Raw genomic sequence first — 25,767 nt, 5'->3', positions numbered from 1 at the left:
TAACCTTTTGAAAATGGCTAAAATCTAGGCAGGAAAGCTGAAAAAGAGCAACTACTGGAAAAATAGCTTTGTGGTGATATTTTGTTTATGATCTAACAAATAAAACTTGCCTGAAGATCAAAGTGCAAAGCTAGCCACACTAGTTAGACATTAGAGGCCACGCAGAGGTACACACCTTTAATCCCAGCACTCAGGAGACAGAGGCAGGCAGATCTTTGTTAATTCAGGGCCACCCACCCTGAGCTCCATGAAATTGATCCAGTCTAAAAGAGAAACAGAGCTCACAAAGGTGATCTCAGCACTTTAGATACCATGTTTTTAATCTCAGCACTAGAGAAGAATATAAGACAGGAGGAAACAGGAATACTGAGTGCAGTCTGAGCAGTAGCACAGTCTAGAGATGCAATCTGAGAACAGGATCGACCTTTTGGTCTGAGCATTGTTAGAGGTGAGACCTCTCTAGTGGCTGGCTGATTTGTTTCTCTGATCTTCAGCATTAACCCCAATATCTCACTCTGAGTTTTGTTTTGTTTTTTTTTATTAAGACCAACTAGAATTTGTGTTACACAGCTCCCTGTACCCAAAGTAATGGAATACCAGATGTGATGAACATTTGTCATTTGTAGAAAAAAAATACATCCTTAGTGCCTACCAGTTTACCTTCTTACTAGGCCCACAGAAGAGATTAGCCTTACAGCTACCTCCAAACTTACAGGTTTTATTTTATTGCTCATTTCTTTGCTTTAGGAGAGTGCACAAGTAAAATCTTTAAGATTTTGAATTAATTATTTCATTTTTCAAATTAATACAGATACATATTTTGTAGTAAGTGAATGTTACACACATACAATGTGTGTTTTGACTATCCTTATTCTGTAGCTTGGTTTACTTCTGGTTTTTATTTCTTTCGTTTGTTTTGTTTTTGAGACATGGTTTCACTAGGCTGTTCAGAGTAAAAGCTTTTCATTTTGTTAAAAACAATTTTTATTTTTCTCCCCCTTTGGTAAATCATGCTTTGAAATTCCAAGAATTCTGAATCTTTGGATCCTGTGCTTAGTCCTATATGTCTGATATTTTCTCCTATACTTCTCTTTTAAAAAATTATTAGCACATATTAATTGGATAAAGTCATGAGTTCAATGACATTTTCATTTGAGTATATCACGTTTTGACCATATTCACCCACACTGCCCTCTTCTGTCCTCCATTCTCTTTTCTGTTATTCTTCCTCTTCCAAAATAGATCCTCTTTACTTTCATGTTACACACAGATGTTTATATGTATGTGTATGTGTGTACACACACACACACTATACATTCTACATATGAGAGAAAACACAACACTATTTGTCTTTCTGATCTGGCTTATTTCATTTAATATGATCTGCAGTTATCCTGAAGATGATGTAATTTCATTCTTTATAGATGAATAAAACTCTGTTTGGTATACATACACCACATTTTCTTTATTCATTTATCTGTTAGTGGGTATATAGACTGATTCTACATTTTTACTATTATGAATAGTGCCACAATAAACATGTAGGTATCTGTGTGGTGTGCTGATTTAGATTCCTTTGTGTATATATTATTCCTAGGGGTGGTATACTGGGTCATATGGTAGTTCCGTTTTAGTTTTTGAGGAAACCTCCATATTGATTTCCCAAATTGCTACACTAATTTACAACAGTGTATAGGAAAAGGTTTTATCTACCTAAACTCCCCATATTTTCTCCAGCATTTGTTGTTTCTTGATAACTATTCTGACTGGAGTGAGATAAAATCTCAATGGTGTTGGTTGGTGGCTGGGTGGATATGTTGTATGGTTTCCTGAGACAGACTATTCTCCAAATTTGCTTTGTAACTGAGGCTAGCCTTGAATTCCTCTTTTTTTCTGCCTCCACCTCCCAAATACTGAGATTACAGATGTATACCACTACTTCCAAGTTTCAATATAGTATTGATTTGCATTTTCCCGATGGCTATGAATGTTAAGAATTTTTTCACATTTTTTTTGGTCATTTGTACTACTTTTGAGAAGTATATGTTTATTTGCCCATTTATTGATTGGACTGTTTAGAGAGGGTGTTGGTGGTTTATTGTTACTAATTTTTAGTTCTGCCCATATATATGCTAGATCATAGTTTCTTAAACTGTAGGTCATGATCCCATTTGAGGGGAATCTCATGACTGAATGTGGGAATCATGAAAAGTTTGGAAATAATAAAAAAAATTCTGGCCGGGCAGTGGTGGCGCATGCCTTTAATCCCAGCACTCGGGAGGCAGAGGCAGGCAGATCTCTGTGAATTCGAGGCCAGGCTGGACTGACAGCCTCCAAAACAATACAGAGAAACCCTGTCTCGTAAAACCAAAAAAAAAAAAATTCTGAACATGCAATAACAAAATTTGATTCAAAATCAAGTGCATAATGAATCAGATTTTTCTGGCAGTACACTCCTGTGTGTTACAACACGTAATTTCACAGCTGCCTTGGTTCTGAATAAATGACATGTGCGCTTTGCATTGCTTCTGCTCTCATACCATGCAATGCCAGTTAACTCTGCGTGAAGCTTGCTTCAGATGTTATACAATGCAGTACTGCTATTAAACAGAGTTTTCTGTTCTTATAGAAATGGTATAGTAAGCAAAGACTTTTCATTCTATTTCTACTACATTCTTTGGGATACAGGTATCAAATTAGTATATATTTGGATAGTATTGTGAAATAGGTGAAATTGCTGTTAGATAGGACTGGAGAACTGTCTCAGCAATAAGAGCACTTTTGCAGAGGACCTGAGCTCAGTTCACAGCACCCATATGGCAGTTCATAAATGCTTATAACTCCTGTTCCAAGATAATGACACCCTTTTCTGGCATCTACTGTCTCTTGCATGCATGTGATGCACATAAACTAATGTAGACACAGACACATAAAAATAATAGGTAAATCTTTTTTTTAATGGCTACTTGAAGCCAGATGTGGTAGCACACTCCTTTAATACCAGTACTCCAGGTGGATCTATGTGAGTTCTAGATCAGACTTATTCAACATAGAAACTTCTAGAGCAGCTAGGTTATATAATGAGACCCTTGACTTTAAAAACTTTTGCTATTTGATTTAATTTGGCTTAAATTTCACATAAAATACTAAATCAATTTTGACTTGTTATGAGGATAGAATTTTCAACAATTTCTGAAATGGTTCTAAACATACTTCTGCCGTTTTCTACTATATCTGTGTGAAGTGACACTCTCAGCACTGACAAAAAATCAAAGTATCAGTCAAGGGGGAAAATGAGGTGTCTCAGCAGTGTTAAGATATGGATTTTATTGGATTCCCTTCCAACAATTTTAGATGCACTCTCACCCTGAACTCTTGGGGAAGGGTCTAGGCCCTGCCCTGGATGAAATGATAGACTATGGACACCCCCATGGAGGGCCTCACCCTCCCTGGGGAAATGAGGGGATATTGGGGGGTTGGTGAGAGGGCACGGGAGGAGGGGAGGAAAACGGAGAGGGACCTGGAATTGACATGTGAAACAACCTTGTTTCTAATTTAAATTTAAAAATAAAAAAACCAAAAACAAAATGATATGGATTTTAGACATACATCTGGGGAGTGCCAGCCTACAATCCCATGACCAGAGAGTCTGGGAAACAGAACGGAAGCTTCATTCAATGGCTGATGGAAGCAGAGGCAGACTCCCACAGCTAAACACTGAACTGAACTCAAGGAATCCAGTCACAGAGGGAGGACTGATGAGCAAAGGGGTTAAGACTGGGCTGGTTTAACCCCCAGAAACAGCTGACCTGACAAGGGTTAGCTCTTGAATCCCAGACTGATGGCTGGGAATCCAGCATGGGACTGATCAAGACCCCCTGAATGTGGGTGTCAGTGAGGAGGCCTAGGTAATCTATTGAGCCTTGGGCAGTAGATCAGTATTTATCCCGGGTACACAAATGGACTTTGGACTCCCATCCAACAATGTGAGATGCACTCTCACCCTGAACTCTTGGGGGAGGGTCTAGGCCCTGCCCTGGATGAAATGACAGACTATGGACATCCACATGGTGGGCCTCACCCTCTCTGGGGAAATGAGGGGATATTGGAGGGGTTGGTGGGAGGAGGGGAGGGAAAGGGACAGGGACCTGCAATTGACATGTGAAGCAACCTTGTTTCTAATTTAAATTTAAATTAAAAAAAGAATATTTTAGCCGGGTGTTGGTGGCGCACGCCTTTAATCCCAGCACTCGGGAGGCAGAGGCAGGCAGATCTCTGTGAGTTCGAAGCCAGCCTGGTCTACAGAAAAGTCAAAGTATCAATCAAGGGGGAAAGAGAGGTGGCTCAGCAGTGTTAAGAATATTTGGTCCTTTGCAAGACCAGCAACCATGTGGCTCACAACTGCCTGTAATTCCAGCTCCAGGAGAACCTCTTCTGGTCTTCTTGGGCATGTGCATGTGGCATGTTCTCTCTCTCTCTGTCTCTCTCTCTCTCTCTCTCTCTCTCTCTGTCTCTCTCTGTCTCTCTGTCTCTCTGTCTCTCTGTCTCTCTCTCTCTCTCTCTCTCTCTCTCTCTCTCTCTCTCTCTCTCTCTCTCTCTCTCTCACAGAACATGGAAAACGCTGAAGATTCTCCATGTCTGATGTATCAAATACTCAGCTGAGACTCCATTTTTCATGTAAAAACCATCTCATTGGTATGCAAATTTAATTTTTATTGTTAATAAATAGTAAAGTTAGTATGTGTATATCAAAGAGTTAGCTTTAAATTAAGTTTCCTTGTAGTTTGTTATCAGCAAATGTTTGATTTGTGTACCTGAGGTTGTGTAAAAGTTTCTCAGGAAAGGGGATTTTCCATGGGAAAAAATTAGAAACCCTGTTCTAACTATCCTCTATAAGTTATATAGCTAGACAACATGTTTGTGGTTTTGTAGACTATTTCTTCACCTTGTTTTTTCTTTTGCTTTTTAATTCCATGTAATCACATTGGCCTCTTAGGTTTTTTCTAAATATTTCATGCATTTTATCCCCTAGTGTATATTCCATCTTGAGTTAAATTTTGTATAACAAGTTAGACTTTGGTTGAGGTTCTCACTCTAGAACTGTTCTAGCACTATTTTTGTTTTTTTTTAATTCATTTTACATACCAACCACAGTTCCCCCTCCATCCCCTTCCCCCAAACCTACCCCCATCCATTCCTCTGTTGACAGAAGTTTCTGTCCTGCCCTTCCCACAGCCATTTAGTCCCAAAGAAAAACACAGAGGCTTATATTAATTTTAAACTGTTTGACCTATGACTCAGACTTTTTGTTGGCTGGCTCTTTCTTAATTATTAACCCATTTCTATTAATCTGTTTATCTCTATGTGGTCTTGGCTTACCGGAGAATGCTCAGGCATCCTATCTTCCCGGTATGACTTTCTCTTCCCTGCTTCTTTGTTCATAATTTATGCCAAGCTAAATACTACCTATCCATTGACCAAAACAGCTTTATTTATCATCCAATAAAAGCAACACATATTTGCAACATACAGAAGAGCCTTCACATCACTCCTCAGAAAGGGGTAAGGTCTACCATGGGGAAGCCTAGCACATTCAGTTAAGGATCAAACCCCCACCCCCACCCCAGCATCAAGGCTGAGCAAGGCATCCCACCATATGGAATGGGCTTCAAAAACCTAGCTCATGCACTAGGGATAGATCCTGGTCTGACTGCCAGGAGTCCCACAAACAGACCAAGATACAAAACTATTGCCCACATGCAGAAAGGACCTGGTTCGGTCCCATGCAGGCTCCCCAGCTGTCAGTCTAGAGTCCATGAGTTCCCACAAGTTCAGCAATGCTGTATGTTTATTTTTATCAAAATAGATTTGGCATATTTGTGTCCTCTAGAAACTGGGCTTGGCAAGGAAATAAATTCTCCAAAGGGCCTCTAGAAAGAGATGCAGCCCTGCTACCTATAAAGCCAGACTACATTTCTGACCTACTGAAACATAAAAATGTGTATAGTTTTAGACCACCAATTTTATGGTAATTTGTTATTGTGACACAGAAAACTAACAAATGGATATTTTAGGAAAGTTCATATTATTAAATGGCTAGGAATTTGTTTTTAATTTTTGCTTATTCTTTTAAAACAATGTCTTACCATGTAGTCCGGGCTGGCCTGGGACTTAAATCCCTCCTCACTTAACTTCTCAAGCAGCTGGGGTGACGGGCATATACTATCAATCCTAACAAATAATTAGGATTGTAAATGTTTGACCATATATACATGTATATACATTGATACATAAGAGAGAATGTATATGTAATATCCCTGTTCAATTACACAAATGAAATAATCCTACAAGCAAATGTGTGCATTCGGTATGGAATAGTTAGAAAATATATTAATTTTATTTCTACAGCTTCCATGATGAGATCTTCTTTTTTCATCATTGTTGTTTTGTTTTTGTTTGTTTTGTTTTGCTTTGTTTTGGTCTGTTTGTATACTTTGATTTTTGTGTGTTTTGAATTTTGTCTTGTTTTTGGAGAAGGTTACAAGGGCAGAGGGTGGATCGGGGAAAGGGAAGATGGGTGGGATTGGGATGCATGATGTGAAATCCAAAAAGAATCAATAAAAGTTTGAAAAAAAGTGTGCAAGGCCATGCCTGATTGACATACAACTTTTGGTGCAGATTTTTTGTTTTATCTCCTTATAGTTCACTCACTTAAGTATACAAGTCAATGATTTTCAACAACTTCACAGATATGTCCAACCATCACCACAGAGCACCTTAAAGTTGCTAGCTCACTTTGTTTTGACTTTATTGTTTCTGATGAGAAGTTGTTGATCTTACTGGAGTGGTGCATAAAGAAATTGTTTTTTTCTGACTGATTTCAAGATTTTTCTCTGTTTTAGCTTTTATCAATTTTACTATAATGTTTGTTTTGTGGCGTTCTTTGTATTTATACTATTTAGAGTTTGTTCAATTTCCTTCATATGAAAGTTAATCTTTTTCAGTAAGTTTAGGGAATTTGTGGCAGGGAGGGTGTTCTCCTTTCCCTGTGTTTCTCCTGGTATTCCCATTACATATACATTAATACACATAATAAGTACCTCACATTGCTCTAAAGCTTTGTTTAATTTTCTTCTTTTTCTCTCTACTCTTAACTTGCTTAATACCTATGGAACTATTTCCAGTTCACTAACTCTTCTATCAGTTTAAATATACTCTTGGAGCACTTTATATTTCTAGTTATTATACTTTACAACACTAGATTTTTCCAATTGTCCTGTTTTACACTTTGTTTCTTTATTGAAATTCTGTTTATCAAAGCATTGTCATCATGCTTTATTTTTTTAAGTAATCACGGTTTCCTTTAGTTCTTTGAATATATTTACATAGGTAAGATGAGTCTATGCCTATTAAATCCAATGTCTGATTTCTTTCTTGGATGGTTTCTGTTGCATTTTTTTCTATTATTTGATTATTCTTTCTTGTTTTGTTGGAAACTGGATGTTTTCAGTCATATAACAGTAAGTACATACACACCCAGCTATGTTATTTACTTGCCCTCTTCTTTAGTGAGTAGCTGAATTATTTTATTGAAGTTCATTTACTAATCCCTGACCCCTATCTTGAAATGTAAAGCTTTTAATATAGCCTCAGAAGTATAGTCTTGGATATGCCCATAGTCAACCCTGGATGATGGCGGTTTTGACAAGGGTTCTTTTGTCTCTTTTCCTCCCTAACCATACTCTTTTTTTATTTTTGTAGTTGTTAGAGACATGATCTCACTAAGTATCCTTGACTGGCCTAGAACTTACTATGTATATCAGGCTGGACAAAGTCCTAGAGATCAGCCTGCCTATGCCTTCAGAGTGCTGAGATTAAAGGTGTATATCACTACACTCAGTCCCACATTTTACTTTTAAACTCCACTAATTTATAGCTAATTGTTCTGCTGCTTTTTAAAAAATACTCTATTTTAGATGTATCAATTTGCATATATGTATGTATGTATGTATGTCATGTGCATGCCAAGTGACCACAGAGACCAGAAGAAGGCATCACAGCCCCTTTAAGTGGAGTTACAGAGGTTTGTGAGCTGTCGGTGGGTACTGGTAACTGAACCTAGATTCTCTTCAAGAGCAGGAAATAGTCTTTAGCACCAAGCCATCTCTCGTGCCGCCTGTTCTGCTGCTTTCAATAGCATCTTGCTTGTGGCATAAATTGCTACACAAACAGATCAGATCAAATTAGCACTCCTTTGAAGAGGTAGTTCCTGATAATCGGTGTTTAAGATTTCTTCTCGGTGGAATAAGTGTATCTCAGTGGTAGAGTACTTGGATAGCATGTACAGGGCCATGAATATAATCCCAGCATTGTAGAGAGAGGTTTCTTTGACTCCAAGAGGCTCTTCCCTCTCCTCTTTTCCTCTTGTTTGCTTTGGTTATATTGGACAACCTATGCTTGAACTTGTCATTACTCATTTGAAAATTAAGTGATATCCACTGGGGAAAAATTGGAGCCCTCTATTCTGTGGCTTGTCTTTCTCCTTAGCAGGGAATAATCTGTGAGTCTCAGCAATATCCTACTGAATGGCAGCTCTAAGTCTCTTGGGCTTCCTTTTCCTGTAGAATCTTGACCCTCTCAAGCTGGGATCAAGACGATCAAGGACTCAGTATTTTCAGTGGCACCTTACCCAAGGTATTGTCTCCATCCCATGATTGAGGGCTAGGTAGAAAAAAGGAATCTACCACACACAACCTCTCAGCCCTACTCACCTGAAACTTAACCTCAACAGCAGGTAGCTGGTGGCAGAAAAAAAACATGTAGATAGTTCTGCTCCATCCAGGAAGAAAGACTTCCAACTGATATTTGGGGAAGACCAGCCAGTTCTTAGTTGCACCAGTCTGGCATGTGGTCAGTACTAGAGAGACGGGATGAATTGAGGTCAAATGCCATAAAGTGTCAATTATTTAATTTCTGAGTTTTAGTAGATTGTCTTGATTAGATGTTCCTTCCTTTGCTATATGCCGTTAAGACCATTTCTAGAGATTTCTATTGGTTGGCTATTATGGTTTTAATTGAAATAAATTTGCCAGTTTTTTTAAGGAAGAAGTTCACAGAACTCCATATACAATTATGCCAGAAGAGTAACTCTGCAAGCCTTTTAATGTACACTTTTGTGGCTCATGGTTTGTTACTCAGTAGTGTTCATGGACATGGACTTCTGCCTCTTTGGTAGATTGTGAGTGGTTTGAAGTCAGTACCTTTAGTCTTTATATATAGAACCCTGGTAGTGCCTACTATCATTTTTGGTAAAAGTCAATTCTACTTTGTGTTTTTAATACTTCCTTCATGATTTTAAGTGTTTAGTTTTTTGTTTATTCATGAACTGTGATGGTTTTTAATTAACTTCTTACTGTTGACAACTTAAAAATTATCTCCTTTATTTTAACCTTTCCATGTAATAAAGAGGCAAAGAGTACTACTACCAATCACACATACATAGTAGTTCCCGTTTTGTGTGTTTCTGAATGGGTATTTAAGGCAATTCTGAATTACAACTTAGTCTTAGTTAGATAATTAAGAATTTAAAAGTAAGGGTCTAAGTTGCTGGCTTTTTATAGAGTCTTAATTTAAAAAAGTGTTAAATAGTCTATTTGATATTATACATAAACCATACTAAAATGCCTCTCAGCAGTAAAAGTCAGCACCCTTTGACATAGGGAATTTTCATTGTTAAAAACAGTTACTTTCTGATCTTTAACCATTGTCTGTAACAGGCCAGAGAACACAAACTGAGAAAGGTAATGTTTGCTTGGTCAGAGATAGTGAAAATTTTCCCAGTGTTTAAACATAATCAGATGTCAGTTATATAAATCTATGTGTAAAACCTTTCAGTATGTTTTGAGGTACCACATCATCTTTGTGGAAAATTGAACATTGCTAATTAAGTTCAGCCCTATCTTGAGAAAGGGAAAGCAGTGACAGTATTTATGTCAACTGAAATTGTTATTTTTAGAACGGTCATATCCACTTTACTACAAGTTACTTTTATTTAAATCAGGATGGTTCAACAAAAATATTGTTAGACATTCATGATCTGAATTATGGTATATGAATTAAATTATAATATACATTAAAAGCCAGGAGACATTTGTTTTGTAATAAATAAGGCATTTGTGTTACTCTTTGGTAGCCTTTTTAGGATAAGCTATTAGACCTGCCCTTTCTCCCTTCTTCTTAATCCCAGTGAAGATTGCTTTGTTTCAGGTATGTACTTTTTGGCATTCTTCAAATACTCTATCAGTATATTCTCTTCCTGGGTAATACCTTTGTTCTTGTTGGTATATGTGTAAGAAAATCCAATGGACCTGTCTTCCTCCCAGACAGTCCTTGGAGATTTAGACCAGTCTTATGCTTTGACTCTCACACTTTTGAACAGAGATCTTGCCTTCCTCAGCATCACACATTTTTAATTTGTTCCCTGCTGTTCAACACCACTAACACTACAACCTAAAGCCAGATGTTCCACTCTCTCATTTTAAGTGTTTGTGTCTTCCTTAACTCTAGTGTGTGTTCTCAGAAAGGTGAAAGACTCTTTTAATCTGTTATTAGCAACACTAGGGGTGGACACTTGAAGCATTAGAAGATGTAGTCCAGCTGGGCAGTGGTGGCTCAGGAGGCAAAGGCAGGTGGATCTCTGTGACTTTGAGGCCAGCCTGGTCTACAGAGTTGCAAGACAGCCAAGGCTACACAGAAAACCCTGTCTTGAAAAACCAAAAAAAAAAAAGCTGTAGTCCATGATACTCGAACTTTTTAAAAGAAAACTTACTGTGTACATAGATTTTTTTTTAGATTAGGCTTCTTATTTAGGAAATGGGAACAAAGAAAATAGAAAAGAGGCAGGAAGAAAGGATATGTGCTGTGTGATCATTCTCTTAAAAGTGACGTGTGCTTCCTTCAGCCATCTATTTTTTATGCATTTCAGTTTAGGCCCATGCTTGAAAGCTAAGTTTTAATGACTGTGTTTTCTTTTCATGTTCTTATTGGGGTCTCTGTCTGGAGATAACCCAGATTACATTCCCTTATTTAATTTTGGTCAACAGTGTACCACTCATTGTTTGTAGTTTAGACTAATGTTATGGCCTCACTCAACCTTGGGCATACTCTGTATTGATTTATTGAGATGTTCCCAATGTTATAGTCTAGTCTGGCTTTAAATTCACAGCAGTTCTTTGATGTCAGCCTCTCAATAGGGGAGAATGTTAACATTTAATGTTGTTCTCTTTCCCAGGATACACCATGATGAAACGTCAGAGACCTCTCAGCAGTAGTGAGAGTTCAGATGAGTGTAAGTAGAACTATCTATTAACCTGTGTATCTTTGCCTCTTGAGAATCTCTTCTTTGCCTTGAGAATAAACTGTTTCATACTTTCTCTAACAGCTAAAATATTTCTGAGAAGGAAAGATCAAGATCTATTTTTTATTCATTTAATTTCATTAGAAATGTATGAATTGAGTAGAATTGGTTTTATGTGTCATATAACACTTTGATTTTTACTGTAAATTTCATTATAACAAAGCTAAGTCTACCAATGCATTAAGAGAACTTCCCTAGAAAATAAGAAAAAAGTATTGAGAATAAAAACTGTAGATCCTGATTTTAATTATATCTATGGTGCTAAATGTTTGGTTGTGGATCAATTATCAATTTGCTCCACATTCTTCGTTTTGCTACCGTGTTTTTTGGAGGGGATTGTTTTGTTTTGTTGGTAGATCTTTTTCTCCAGGCAGAACATGAATTGGGTTATTCCAAAGTATTATGAGGCATGATTATACCAAATTGAATCTTCACAGCTGTTATTAAAGCTTTTATAGTTTGGGTGGTCACTAGTAAGTGTTAAACTTCATCAAGACTCTCTTGCGTATAATTGAATACTTTCTTCAATACTTTGAGATCTCTGTAATATCCTGTCCTTCCTATATCTAATTAATTAGTGGGAATTTAGTTAAAGTAGTTGGTTATATGTTTCAGTATTTTTTAAATTAACTTTTGCAGGTCCTTCCACTTCCTTTACTTCTCACCCAATGTATAGGAAGAAGTCAAAAAATCCTAAGGAACATAAGAAGTCTGCTGAGGTGAGATTATATATTCAATATTACACTTAAAAACTAGTATCTACCTCCTGCCAACATACTTGCAATACCCAGAATTTGAAAATGTGCAAAGTAAAATATATACGAATGGATAGATAAGTTCATTTTCTGATGGTTGTGCTTATTTTCCAAGAAATATTTCATTTCTTTTCTCCTTTATGAGAATGGTAATTTTTACATTAATTTCATTTGAGGAATAAGTGCCCAGCTTTACAGTGGACAGCTCCTAGCCAGGAAATCAAAGAGCTCTAGATTTGGAGATCTGTGAAGGATCTTGTAGCCTAGTGGAGTTACATTAGAGGGTGGGAGATAGTGCAAGAAGGGGATAGGTAAAGAGGTTGTAGGTGGAGAGGGAAGGACAGAGTTCTGACAGCTTTTGAAACACTTTCAGCCCTGGAAAAAAGTTCACTTCTCTGATGCTGGTCATTTGCCTCAAGAACATCAAACTATTAGAATTGTACTTGCATTTAGCAGATCATTCAGACTTTCCTCATTGGAAATTAAATTATGAGAAATTGACCTTCATTTTTTTCCTTTGATTTTTCAAGACAAGTTTCTCTGTATAGCTTTGTAGACCAGGCTGGCCTCGAACTCACAGAGATCCGCCTGCTTCTGCCTCCTGAGTGTCGGGATTAAAGGCATGGGCCACCTTTGCCCAGCGACCTTCATTGTTACTAAGAGTAAACTTCTTTGACTAGAAAGAAAAAAGAGAGTGCATTAGTTACTGTTTCTGCATTGCAAATAATCACAAGATTAATGGCTTAAAACACCTTTTGGCCTCCTCAGGCACTGGGTACACTGTAGCACAAATTCTTGTAACATGAATGTTTCTTGGCCCAGCTTGGTCCACCACCCTTCTCAGCCCCAAAGAAGCACATAGATGAAATATTAATTATAATACTGTTGGCCGTTGGCTTACATTTCTTATTGGTTAGCACTGTCTTAATGATTAACCCAGAACTACTAACCATGTATTTCAACGTGGTCTTGGCTTACCGGGGAATGCTGTTCCTACAACTCCTTTGCCTGCTACATGATGACTGCTCAGTGTCTCTGCAGAGAAGAGAATGATTTCCTGTTTGTCCCTTGCTTATATCTTGATTCTGCCCAGCTACGTCACTTCCTGGGATCTCATGATGACTCCTCTCTGCCTACACTTGCCAGAATCCTCCTTGTCTCCTAGTCCTACATATCATACTGCCTGGCCAATCAGTGTTTTATTCATCAATCAATAAGACAAACATTTACACAGAAGAGCATTAATAACTCAGAGTCAGCTATCAGGGGATGAAAGCTGAAGGATCAGAGAAGCAAAGCAGCCAGCCACTAGAGAGTTCTTACCTTTACCAGTGGTCAGACTAAAGGGGAGATCCTGTCCTTAGACTGCTGCCTCAGACTTTCATGAGTTCCTGTCTCTTCTAGCCTTACATTCCTCTCTCCACCCACCCATATCACTTTCTGTCTCCCCCTACTTAGTGCTGGAATTAAAGGTGTGTCACTCCAAGTGCTGGGATCACCTTTGAATGAGCTGTTTCTTTTTTAGACTGGATCAATTTTAGCCCAGGTTGGCCTTGAACTAACAGAGATCGTCCTGCCTCTGTCTTCTGATGTTGGGATTAAAGGTGTATACCACCACTGCCTGGCCTCTATGTCTAACTATTGTGGCCAGCTTTGCACTCTGATCTTCAGGCAAGCTTTATTTATTAGACCATAAACAAAATATCACCACAGCACACATGTACTACACATACATATATGCAGACAAAACACTCATACTGTTGAGTATGTAATAGAGTTTCCTCTAGTCTGGGTTTGTCTAGTATTTGTCTTACTACTTTTTTCTTCCTTTATGTTCTTTTCACTAAGACTGGTGGTATACTAAAATACAGGGATGTTAGGCAAGGATTCACTTCCTGAAGGAAAGAATTAACAAACATATTTGATAATATTCTGTAAAAATTTATGTCTTCTCCCTGACTTAAAAAAAATAGGGCTTCAGTGGGTAAAGGCACTTGGTGCCAAGTCTGACAATCTACTTCTGTCTCTACAACCCACATTGTAGATGGAAAGAACCAATTCTGGCACGTTTTCTTCTGACCCTAATCCTTGAGGTGTGGCACATCCACACATATCCATGTGTACTGAATAAATAAATGAAAACAAAGTTTAATTATATACATTTAAAAAATAATGGGTTTATATATATTTAGTTTATGTTTTAGGATTTTTAAAAAGAATATTAGGTATTGAATCTGTGCCTTGCTCATGCTACATCCCCACCCAACTTTATATTTTAGGTTTTAATCCTACATATTTTTAGTTCTTTATTTACAACCCAGCTGCTGTTTCCCTTCCTTCCTCTCCTCCCAGTCCCCCTCTACACATCCCCTCTGTATCCACATCTCCTCTCTATCCATACATTCACTCTTCCTCCATTTCTATTCAGAGGAGGACAGACCTCCTTAGATATCAACCAAACATGGCGTATCAAGTTGAATGCTGGACAAATCAGCCCAGTATGAGGATAAGGGTCCCAAAAGCCAGAAAAGAGTTGGAGACAGGCCCTGCTCCCACTATTAGGAGTCCCACAAGAAGACAACACTACACAACTATAACATATATGCAGAGGGCCTAGGTCAGTTCCATGCAGGCTCCCTAGTTGTTGGTTCAGTCTCTGTGAGCCACTATGAGCCCAGGTTAGTGATTCTGGATTTTCTTGTGGTGTCCTTGACCCCTCTGGCTCCTACAATCCTTCCTCCTCCTCTTTTGAAGGATTCCCCAAGGTCCAGCTATGGGTCTATGCATCTATTTTCATCAGTTGTTGGATGAAACCCCTCTGATGACAATTGGGCTAGGCACCAATCTATAAGTATAGCAGGATATAATTAAGAATCATTTCATTGACTTTATTTTTGACCAGTCATGTTTGGTTCTGTCCTAGTTCTCTGGGCTATACAGCCTCTGGGTCCTGGCTCTCCAGGCAGTGTCAGGAGTGGGCTCTCTTTTGTAGCATGGGTCTCAAGCTGGACCAGTCATTGCTTGCCCACTCCCACAATTTCTGTGCCACCTTTACTCTAGCACATCTTCTAGGCAGGACAAATTATATGTTGAAGGTTATGTGGCTGGGTTGGTGTCCACTGGAAGTCTTGCCTGGTTACAGGAGATGACTGGTTCAAGCTCTACATCCCCCATTGCTAGGAGTCTTAGATAGGATCACCTTCATAGATTCCTGGAAATTTCCGTTGCACTAGGTGTCTAACTCAATCCTAGGATGTCCCCTAATTCCAATTGTCTCTCCCAGTACAATCTCCCTCCATCTTCATTCCACCAGTTCTTGCTCCACCACACCTTCTTCTATTTCCCTTTCCCAGGAAGATTCATATGTCCCCATTTGAGCTCTCTTTGTTACTTAGCTTCTCTGAGTCTGTGGATTATAGCATGGTTATCCTTTACTTTACAGATAATATCCACTTAAAAGTGAGTACATACCATGTCTATCTTTCTGGGTCTGGGTTACCTTACTCAGGATGATTTTTTTCTAGTTCTATCCATTCCCTGCAAATTTCATGATGCAATTGTTTTTAACAGCTGAGCAACACTCCATTGTATAAATGTACCAGAATTAGTTTCTCCATTCTCCTTTTCTTTCCCTTTTTGGGTTTGTTTTTTTCAAGACAGGATTTCTCTGTGTAGCTTTGTAGATCAGACTGGCCTCAAACTCACAGAGATCCACCTGCCTCCTCCTCCCAAGTGCTGCCGAGTACTGGGATTAAAGGTATGGGCTCCATTTTTCAGTTGAGGGACATATAGTTGTTTCCAGTTTCTGGCTATTACCAATAAAGCTGTTATGTTAAGTAAGTGTCCTTGAGGTATGAAAGAGCATCCTTTGGATCTTGAGTTAGATCAATTTCCAGTTTTCTGAGAAACCACCAAATTGATTTTCAAAGTAGCTGTATAGGTGTACACTCCCACCAGCAATGGAGGAATGTTCCTCTTGTTCCACATCCTCACCAGCATGAGTTCTCACTTGTGTTTTTAAACTTAGCCATTCTTACAGGTGTAAGATGGAATTTCAGAGTTGTTTTGATTTACATTTCCCTGATGGCTAAGGATGTTGAACATTTCTTGAAGTGTCTCTCAGTCATTTGAGATTTCTCAGTTTAGATCTCTACCCAATTTTTTAATTGGATTATTTGGTTTGTTGATTGTTGGGGAAGTCCTGTTATTTGCCTGTTATTTGTCAATAAAGACTGTCTGGCCAATAGGAATCTAGATAGGTGGGACTAGGAGTCCAGGAGGATTCTGGGAAGGAGAAGCACAGGAGAGTTCGAGATTAACAATTATGGGGTAATTACTTAAGTCAGAGCTAGCCAGTTAGAAACAAGCAAGGCCAACAGCTTCATAATTAATATAGCCTCCTGTATGTTTATTTGGGAATGATACAGCTCTGGAATTAGGCTGGCGGGAAAGCTTCTCACAAGGAAAAAGCTTCTCTTAACAGTTAATGTATAGTTACCTGAGTTCTTTATATACTTTGAAAATTAGCCCTCTGTCTGATGTGGGGTTATTACCATTTTGTCCAGTTGATGGTGTCCTTTGCCTTACAGAAGCTTTTCCGGTTCATCAGGTCCCATTTATTTTCGATCTTAGTACCTGCACTATTGGTGTTCTGTTCAGGAAGTTGTCTCCTGTGCCAGTGCATTCAAGGCTATTCTTGTTTTCTCTTCTATAAGATTTAGTATATATATATATATATATATATATATATATATATATATATATATGGTTTTATGTTGAGATCTTTGATCTACTTGGGGTTGAGTTTTGTGCCAAATGATAAATATGGACATCCAGTTAGACCAGCACCATTTGTTGAAGATACTTTCTTTTTTTCCATTGTATAAGTTTGTCTTTGTCAAAAATCAGGTGTCCATAGGTATATGGATTTACATCTGGATCTTTGATTCCCTTCCATTTATTCACCTGTCTGTTTTTATGCCAGTACCATGCAGTTTGTATTACTATAGCTCTGTAGTAGACCTTGAAATCAGGGATGATGATACCTCTAGAAGTTCTTTTGCTATATAGAATTGTCCTAGCTATCCTGTGTTTTTTGTTTTTACATATGAAGTCAGGTATTGTTCCTTCAAGGTCTGTAAAGAATTGTGTTAGAATTTTGATGGTGATTGCATTGAATCTATAGATCGCTATTGGTAGGATGGACATTTTTATTGTGTTAATTCTACTTATCTATGAACATGGGAGAGCTTCTATCTTCTGATATCTTCTTCAGTTTCTTTCTTCAAAGACTTGATGTTATTCTCGTACAGGATTTTCAGTTACTTAGTTGAAATTATACCAAGATATTTTATATTATTTGTAAAGGATGTTCCTTCCCTGATTTCTTTCTCAGCTTTTTTATTTTCATTTGTGTGTAGGAGGGCCTCTGATTTTTTTAATTTAACTTAGAAACAAGCTTGCTTCACATGTCAATCCCAGCTCCTTCTCCATCCCTGAAACCCCAATAGCCTCCCCAACCCCCCACTCCATCCCCCCTCTGATCCTGAGGGAGTGTGAGGCCATCCCTAGGAGATCTCCAAAGTCTGTCATATCATCCGGGGTAGGGCCTAGACCCTCCCGCATGTGTCCAGGCTGAGACAGTATCCCTCTATGTGGAATGGGCTCTCAAAGTCCATTCGTACACCAGGGATAAATACTGATCTACTACAATATATAACTTCTAGTGCTTTAAATATCCTTTTAAATACCATTTTATCTGTATCCTATTAATTTTTATATTTAATTTTCTTTTCAAATATTTAATTTGGTGTGTTTGTGTTGATTTGTACTTAGAGTCTTTTTTGTCAGAGAAGACGGTATAGATTCAATTATTTTACATTTGTTGAGGTTTGTTTTATAACTGAAGGCATAGTTTTGGTTTTTTGTTTGTTTGTTTGTTTGATGATTGATTATTCAGTGGAAATGTAAAAGTAATGTGTTAGATCCCATTGAACTATAAATACAGACAGTAGGTACCACCAGTGCAAGTACTCTTAACCATGGATCCATATCTCCAACCCTATGAATTTCTTTTTATTTATTCTATTTGTGATGCTGAATCTGATATTTATATAATCTGCCAAATTTGGGGAAATTGTAGCCATTTTTTTCAATATCTGTTAAACTCCATTTTATTTCTCCTTCTTGAGTGTTACTTTTGATACTTTTCCAGATTCTTTAAGATCTCATTTCCTTCACTCAGAATGATTTCTGTCATTCACTAGTTCTTTCTTTTGTGTGTGTGTTTTTAAGCAGTAGTAGTAATTGAAACCAAGGCCTTGCCATTGCACTGATTCATAGCCCCAGCCCTGGTTCCTTCTTTTGCTAATTTCACTCTTCAGTTGAGCTTGACCCAAGAGTGTGTTAATTTGGTTTTGTATTATTCCATTGTGAATTTTCCATTTGCTTATCCTTTATTCTTTGCTGAGACTTTGTCATTTTCAGAGTGTTTGCAATTTCTCGTTGAAACGTAATTATGGGTGCCTGAAAATTCTTGTTCAATAATTCTAACATTCTGGTCATTTTGATGTTGGTGCCTATTAATTAATTGTCTATTCTAATTCTCAGTTCTTAGTATAGCAGCTAATTTTCTATTATACCCCAGAATTTTTTGGTATTATGCTATAAGACTCTGAGTCTATTTAAATCTTTTGTTTTATCAAACCTCTGCATATATGTCTGTGAGAATAAGCCAGATCCCCTTGAACTGGAGTTACCGCTGTGAGCTGCTGTGTGGGTACTAGGAATTGAACCAGGGTCCTCTGGAAGAGCATTCAGTGCTCCTAACCTCTGAACCATCTCTCCAGTCCCATCCCCAGCTATTTTCTAAAGTGGGGTCAGCATTTTTCAGTCTTACAAGAAGTATGGACTGGTGTTTGAATTTGTTGTCACTCTGACATCACTGATTTCAGATTTCTTATCTGCCCTCTTAAGAGTCTTAGAGTCCTTTTGTGCTTGTCTTCAGAGATCGTGTCTCTGGCAGCATTCTCAATTGTTAACCACTCTTACTGTCAGTAGAGGTTTTCACTTGGTGGTGAGGTCTGGGGAAGGGGCATCAAATGTTATGGTGCCCCCCCCGGGAGTTAGTCATTGAAGTACAATATGAATTATCTCTTTTTTTAGGGTTCAGTTAGTTACATTAATAGCTATTGTTTAGTATTGTATCAGTGAGGTTGCTATGCATGCTTCTCCCATTTTATCTGTTAATGAGATTTCAGTAGAGTTGTATTACTTTCACATGCGATTCAAAGATTTTATATAGCTTCTGAAAATTATATATAGTATTTTAAGGGTTTGTCTTGCATGAGTTTTTCCTTGAGCTTGTAGCCCTCCCCAAAGTGCTCATGTTCTTGTTTTGTTTTTGTTTGTATTTTATTTTTATTTTGAAGGGGCAGGCTTAAGAAAGGGTCTCACAGTGTAGCTCATGCTAGGCTCTAACTGGTTATGTAACCCAGACTGTCATTGAACATTTAGAGTGCGGGGATTACAGATGTGTCCCATTATATGGGCCTAAGGACCCATGCTGTTCGATTTTTGAATGAGTGTAAAAAATAGTGGTTTCATTATGACAGCTTCACAAATATATATCTTACACTTTGCTCATGGTTACCAACCCCATTACACTTTTTATTTCATTCTACCTCCACCCGCCCTCCCATTAGTTTCTGTCCTGTTAGTGTCTCTTTTGCTTTGCATGTTGTTATATAACCCAGGGCCTTGCACTTGCTAGGCAAGTGTTCTACCACTAAGTTAAATTCCCGGCCCCATGTTATATTTTTAAATTCAGATTCTCCACATATGAAATAAAACATAGGATGCTTGTCTTTTTTACTCTAGCTTAGTTCATTTAAGATTTATTATTTGTGTGTGTGTGTGTGTGTGTGTGTGTGTGTGTGTGTGTGTGTCTGTATGTGCAGGTGTCCTGCACCAAGAAGATGGTACTAGATATCTTAGATTCCTTTTTCGTGTATTCCCAGGAGTGTCATAAGTGAGTCATATAGTAGTTCTACTTTTAGTTTTAAGAGGACCCTTCACACTGATTTCCTCAGTGTTCGGACTAGCTTATATTTCTACCAGCAGTGTATATAGTTCTTCCTTTCCTAAACCCTTGCCAGCATTTAATTTATTGTCTGTCTGTCTGTCTGTCTGTCTGTCTGTCTGTCTGTCTCTCTCTCTCTCTGTATGTGTGTGTGTGTGTGTGTGTGTCTATCTGTCTGTCTATCTGTATGCATTGATATTCTAGTTGAATTCATACTGAGGCCTCCTTTGTTCCTACAAGCATCTGAGATGCCAGATGCATACACAGTGTTGGTCTTGGCATAGGTTCTGGACTGTATGTTAGCTTGTGAATCTCTTTGACCATAAATGAGCAGTTATCTGGTAAATACAAAGCCCTTTTGTTTCTGGAACTTTTGGGGGAAACCACTAGTGCATCTAAAATAGGCACACAATTAAGAACTTGTAAACTTCTCAACTTCATTATCTAGAAAGAATACATTTATAACTTTCATTTGCAATCTTTAACTTGGCAACTAATGACCATGTTTTGCTTGTGAAGTTTCTGTATAACCTATGACTTCTAGAATGCTAGTTCATAATCCTGATAGTGTTCTTGCTTGGGAATCCTGCTGGTTTGGGAGCCAAACAATGCACATGTTCATTGAGCAACCAACACACATCTTTCTCACTGTCTTAACAATTGATAGATTGACTAGATAGAACTCAACTGTATACTTCTTTTTGCTTTTAGAAGGAAAGCTGAGACTAATGATGTTATTAAAATAACTCCAACTAATGCTTGTTAACAACCACAGTGAACCCAATATATTGTTGAGCCCTTTATACAAATATACTTATTTAATCTTCAAAACAACCCATACAAACTATCCCCATCTTATAGAGGAATAGAGTGAGATACAGAATTTAGATAACTTTCTAAATTATCTAGTATGTAGTAAGACCAATAGACCAATGCAGGTAGTTTATCACAGTGCCTGTTTTACTTTCTTTAGAAACGTTTAACTATATAAAACATTTTCTAGTTCAAACATCAAACTATAAAACAAAATACATTTTAAAAGATCCAGGTTTTGTTTCCCTCTGCCTGTCATAAGAATGGATATGTTGTAAATGCAGATTTGGTCTTATTTTGACTTTTATCCCATGCTCTTATTCCCTTCCCCCTTAGGATGCTGCAGGAATAAGACTCTAACCACATATAACCACTGTTGTCTCAGAACTTCCATATTCTAGAACTATGAACCAAATAAATGTGTTCTTTCTAAATGAGTCAATCTCAGATACTATATAACAATAAGATACAGCCTAAGATATTCCCTTCCCTTTACTCTGCCTCACCTGCACGTATTTTAGTTTATCCTTTTACCGTTTCTTTATGAAAATACATTCAAATATGCATATATATAAAGAAATGCTTCAGTTATTTTCTTTATGTTCATATTTTTAAACTTTGAGAATATCTTTTCTAATCAAAAATAGGTTCATAAGACAGTGCAGGAAATATATTTCATATCACTTCAGATGTCTGACTGCTGAACCTACATATCCATCTCTTCAGCATTTTCTATTTTGCCTCATGAATGAAATATTTGACTTATATATCAGGATAATGTAGACTTTTATACCATGATTTGAGTAAAAATGCTTCTCTAGAAAGCTTGGTCTGACACCTTTTAATGTAACTAACATGAAAGTGAAATTGGGCTTTAACACATAAGCCATCTGTTTTTCTCAAAAGGGGAAGTCAAAACTGTACTAGCTATTGAGTTTACCTTTGACTTGTTTAGGAAAAATGAGTTTAAGTTGGTTGGTTAGTCTGCAATTTGAGCTTTCCCAGACTTCACAGAGTACTTGATCCCTGGACGTTCAGGGTTTTTTGAGTCATGGGCAAGGACCAGATGTCATTAGTCTGTGCTCTGCTTATCTATAGTCTTTTAAATTACTCTTTTGTTTGGATGCATATATATATATATTCTTCCTAGGCTTGGGTTAATAAATTACCACAAAGACCACAAAGTAGGTACCTTCTAAAATAATAAGGGTTTGTTCTCTGTTCTAGCGTGTAAAAATGCAAAATCAGCCAGTCTGAACTCTCTAGACATTTTAGGGGAGGCTCCAGTTTTTCTTTAAGTTTTTGGTGGTATTTATTGATTTTGTTTATTTTTTCATCAGTGCATCACCCAGTCACTGCCTCCAAGTCCTTTATTCAAAGATCTTCCTCTACCTTTATCTATTAAGGGCATTTACTACCAGATACATCGTCTATCCAGACATTCCATAATCATCTCTTCTACAGATCCTTAATAAAGCTGCAAAAACTCTTTCTCTAAACATTTAAACATCTATAAATTCAGGAAATTAGGATGTGGGCAGTCAACCTACTAACATGCTTCCAGGCTACTTAAGAAACCATATAGAGCAGATTTTCATAAGCAGACTTATGAACACATTGCATATGCTGTGTCATTTGATGGTATGGCCTTTTAAAGTTCATAGTGAGAGAAAAGTGAGAAGTGAGTGGGGGGCTGAAGAAGTGACTCGGCAGTTAAGAGCACTTACTGCTTTTGTAGAGGAACTGAGTTCAGTTCCCAGCATCTATATAGCAGCTCATAACCACCTGTAACTCAAGAGTTTCAGGGGATCTGATGCCCCTTTCTCCTCTGTGGACACCAGGTATGTGGTGTATAACTTATATTCAGGAAAAGCATTCAGGTTTATAAAAATAAGTAAGTCTTTTTTAAAAGAATATTACTTGAAAAATAATGAAGTATTTGGGGCTCTTGTCAGATATTAGGTCTAGTTGTCTTTTCCAGATCTAAGATAGGATTTACCACAATACTACTTTTTTCTTAAAGACATTAGTTATTATAAACTGCTAAGACCACTTAACCACTGGCTTATTGAGGGTACTCTAGTAATTTCTAAAAAATGGATTAGAGTGTTCAGCAAAATGATGATTCATTGTCTCCTAATCACTCAGAACACTGAGCTCTGTGCAAAACATGGTAAACAGTTATGTCTGTGATCTCTTATGCACCTATATGAAACATTATGAAGTAAACCAGCTTTTGCTTCTTGTAGCCTTAGCTTTCTCCTAGTGCATCACCCAATTAATTTTAATTGGCTAGGATTCCTAGTAAGATTTTTTTTCTAGTAAGATTTTTTTGCCACCTGACCACCTTTATGCTTAATGTAGACTACTCTATGCTGTGCCATAAAAATCCTTCCTAAGTAAAACCAACAAACATTTTCAGTTGTCCCTACAAAGTAGGAAATGGAGTGAGCTCTTCCCCATTTAAATGGCACCATTTGATTATATGATAGTTTGGCCTTATACTTTGTAAAAATTACCTCAGTTTAAACATGACTGCTGTTTTATCAAGTAATAATATGTACTTCCACTGTTATGTTATACAAAATTTGGACATTCTACTTTGAGAGACCTGATGAGCACTAAAGAGTAAAATTTGCTTGATAGAGTCTCTTCCTTTGATCTTCTAGAAATGTAGGCACATTCATCTCAGTACTGTAAATGATATGATTTTTTGTAGTAGACATTGTGAAGCATAGACCAGTGTATGTATGCTTGCATGTAAAGGTGTGATTCCTTTTTTGCCTAGATGTTAACTGGACTTTCTTTACCCAAATTGTTGCCATGTTAGCTTAAGAATTTGTGTTATACGCTTTTGTTCTTTTGATGACAAGGCAGAATTGAAAGCTGGCTACCATGAACATTTTAATCATATTTGCTGATTAGTTTACCTGAGTCCAAATTGTAACTATGTACATTAATCATTGCCCTACCTCTGGCACTTGAACTTCTATAACAGCTAGGTTTCTTTTAAAGAGATGAAGTTTTAGACCTTCATTAGGAGTCTCTTGCCTGCCACAGTATACTTATCATTCATATCCTTATCACCCTTGAGTAATTCACTGATAGGGAGAAACACTGATAAGATAACTAAGATAAAGTTTTGAGTATGAGGTAACTAGAATAAAGCTGTCAACTTTCCCAAGTATAATGTATCTCTAGGTACATATGCATGCACTTGTGTGTGCATGTGAATAAAAAATGCACATCTGGTAGAGAAAGAAACACAGAAAATATAGCATAATGAATGTAATTATAAAATATGACACAGTTGAAAGAGTATACATGGTGGTTCATGCCTGTAATACTAGCATATATATGAGGCTGAGGCAGGAGGATTGCCACAAGTTTGAGACCAGCCACAGTCCTAAACCTCTTTTACAAAAAAAGGGAGCATGGATAATATAGCTCAGTGGTAGAGCACTCATCTGGCAGGTAGGAAGCCCAAGGTTGAATCTCCATCAGGACAGGGGGAAAAATTAAACAGAACACATCTTAAACTATCAGACAGATTCAGTAAATAAAAACAGATTAGGAAATAGAAGTTCTAAAGAACATACATAGTAAGGTAGCTCTAATATCTATCAAACTGTGTATTTTGGTACTATAGACAACAGAGAATATACCTTCTCAAGTGACTTAAAAGTGCTTATCTAGGATAAGAGCAAATATTTTCATATAAAACATCAATAATTTCCATTAAATAGGAAACAATTTGAGAAGCAAGATGTTTTTATGGTCTTCTGAGTGTCTACTCCAAGATGTTTACATTGCAAAAGAAAAAACATACTAACCTAACAACCATGAAAACCAGTAAGACAGCGTCTGAATTAATTTAACAAGATACTGTCTGAACTGAGTAGTCCAATTTCAGAAAACAAGACATTTAACATTATACATCCTGATAAAATAGAGTAAGAACACAGAAATTGTTCTGTGTTATTCTTACCAAAGAAACCCCAAATCCCAAACATGTATATTCTCAAACCAGTAAGAACACACCAAACCAGTCCCAGTTGGCAAGACACACCCCAAAATATATTACAAATACTCTTCAAGAGTCAATCATGAAAAAGGGGAAAGATTGAGAAATTGTCACAGATTAGAAGGTACCAAGGAGGTATAACTGTGTTGTATAATAGAGGATCCTGGGTTGAACTCCAAAACAGAAAGACACTAAGGCAACTTGATGTAAATTGAATAATGTCTATAGATTAGGCAATGGTATATCAGAATGTTAATTTCTTAGTTTAGGAACCAGTATGGCAACTGAGGCTTGTAATCCCAGCAATTACAAAGCTGAGCTAGGAGGATTCCTCCAAGTTCTAGATCAACCCGAGCTAGAGTGAGATCTTTTTTTCAAAACTAAATCAAAATTTTTCTGAGGCAAGAAATGATGCTTAGTGCTTGGTCCTAGCACTAAGATCCTGAGGCAAGATAATCTCTTAGTTTGAGAGCAGCTTGGTCTACCTAGAAAGTTCCAGGTCAGCCAGGGCTATGCAGTGAGACTCTGTCTCAAAGCAAAACAAACAAAAAATTCTACAATTTACCCTGGTAATTTAAGGTGTTAATAGCATTGAAACTATCTCAAGAGAATATAAGAATGCTATACCATTTTCATAATTTTTGTGCAAGGATTTAAGACTATAGGCCAAGCTGATCTC

General features: G+C 37.4%; 1 protein-coding gene across 8 annotated transcripts in view; it reads left to right on the top strand.

Moving 5' to 3' along the window:
- The window catches only part of Jade3 (jade family PHD finger 3), a 137,116-nt gene that overhangs the window by 56,572 nt on the left and 54,777 nt on the right, over positions 1 to 25,767 (top strand). For all 8 annotated transcript variants that reach the window (XM_021222769.2, XM_021222768.2, XM_040733713.1 and 5 more), the window contains 2 exons: positions 11,291 to 11,347; positions 12,056 to 12,135. In XM_021222769.2, coding sequence (XP_021078428.1) covers positions 11,299 to 11,347; positions 12,056 to 12,135 — 129 coding nt within the window. In that variant the 5' untranslated portion in view covers positions 11,291 to 11,298. The remainder of the gene's footprint in view (positions 1 to 11,290; positions 11,348 to 12,055; positions 12,136 to 25,767) is intronic.

Source organism: Mesocricetus auratus, unplaced genomic scaffold (assembly GCF_017639785.1).
Source record: "Mesocricetus auratus isolate SY011 unplaced genomic scaffold, BCM_Maur_2.0 Super-Scaffold_100033, whole genome shotgun sequence".
Classification (NCBI taxonomy): domain Eukaryota; kingdom Metazoa; phylum Chordata; class Mammalia; order Rodentia; family Cricetidae; genus Mesocricetus; species Mesocricetus auratus.
Note: the sequence above shows the minus strand (reverse complement) of the source record. Positions and strands in the feature narration are given on the sequence as shown.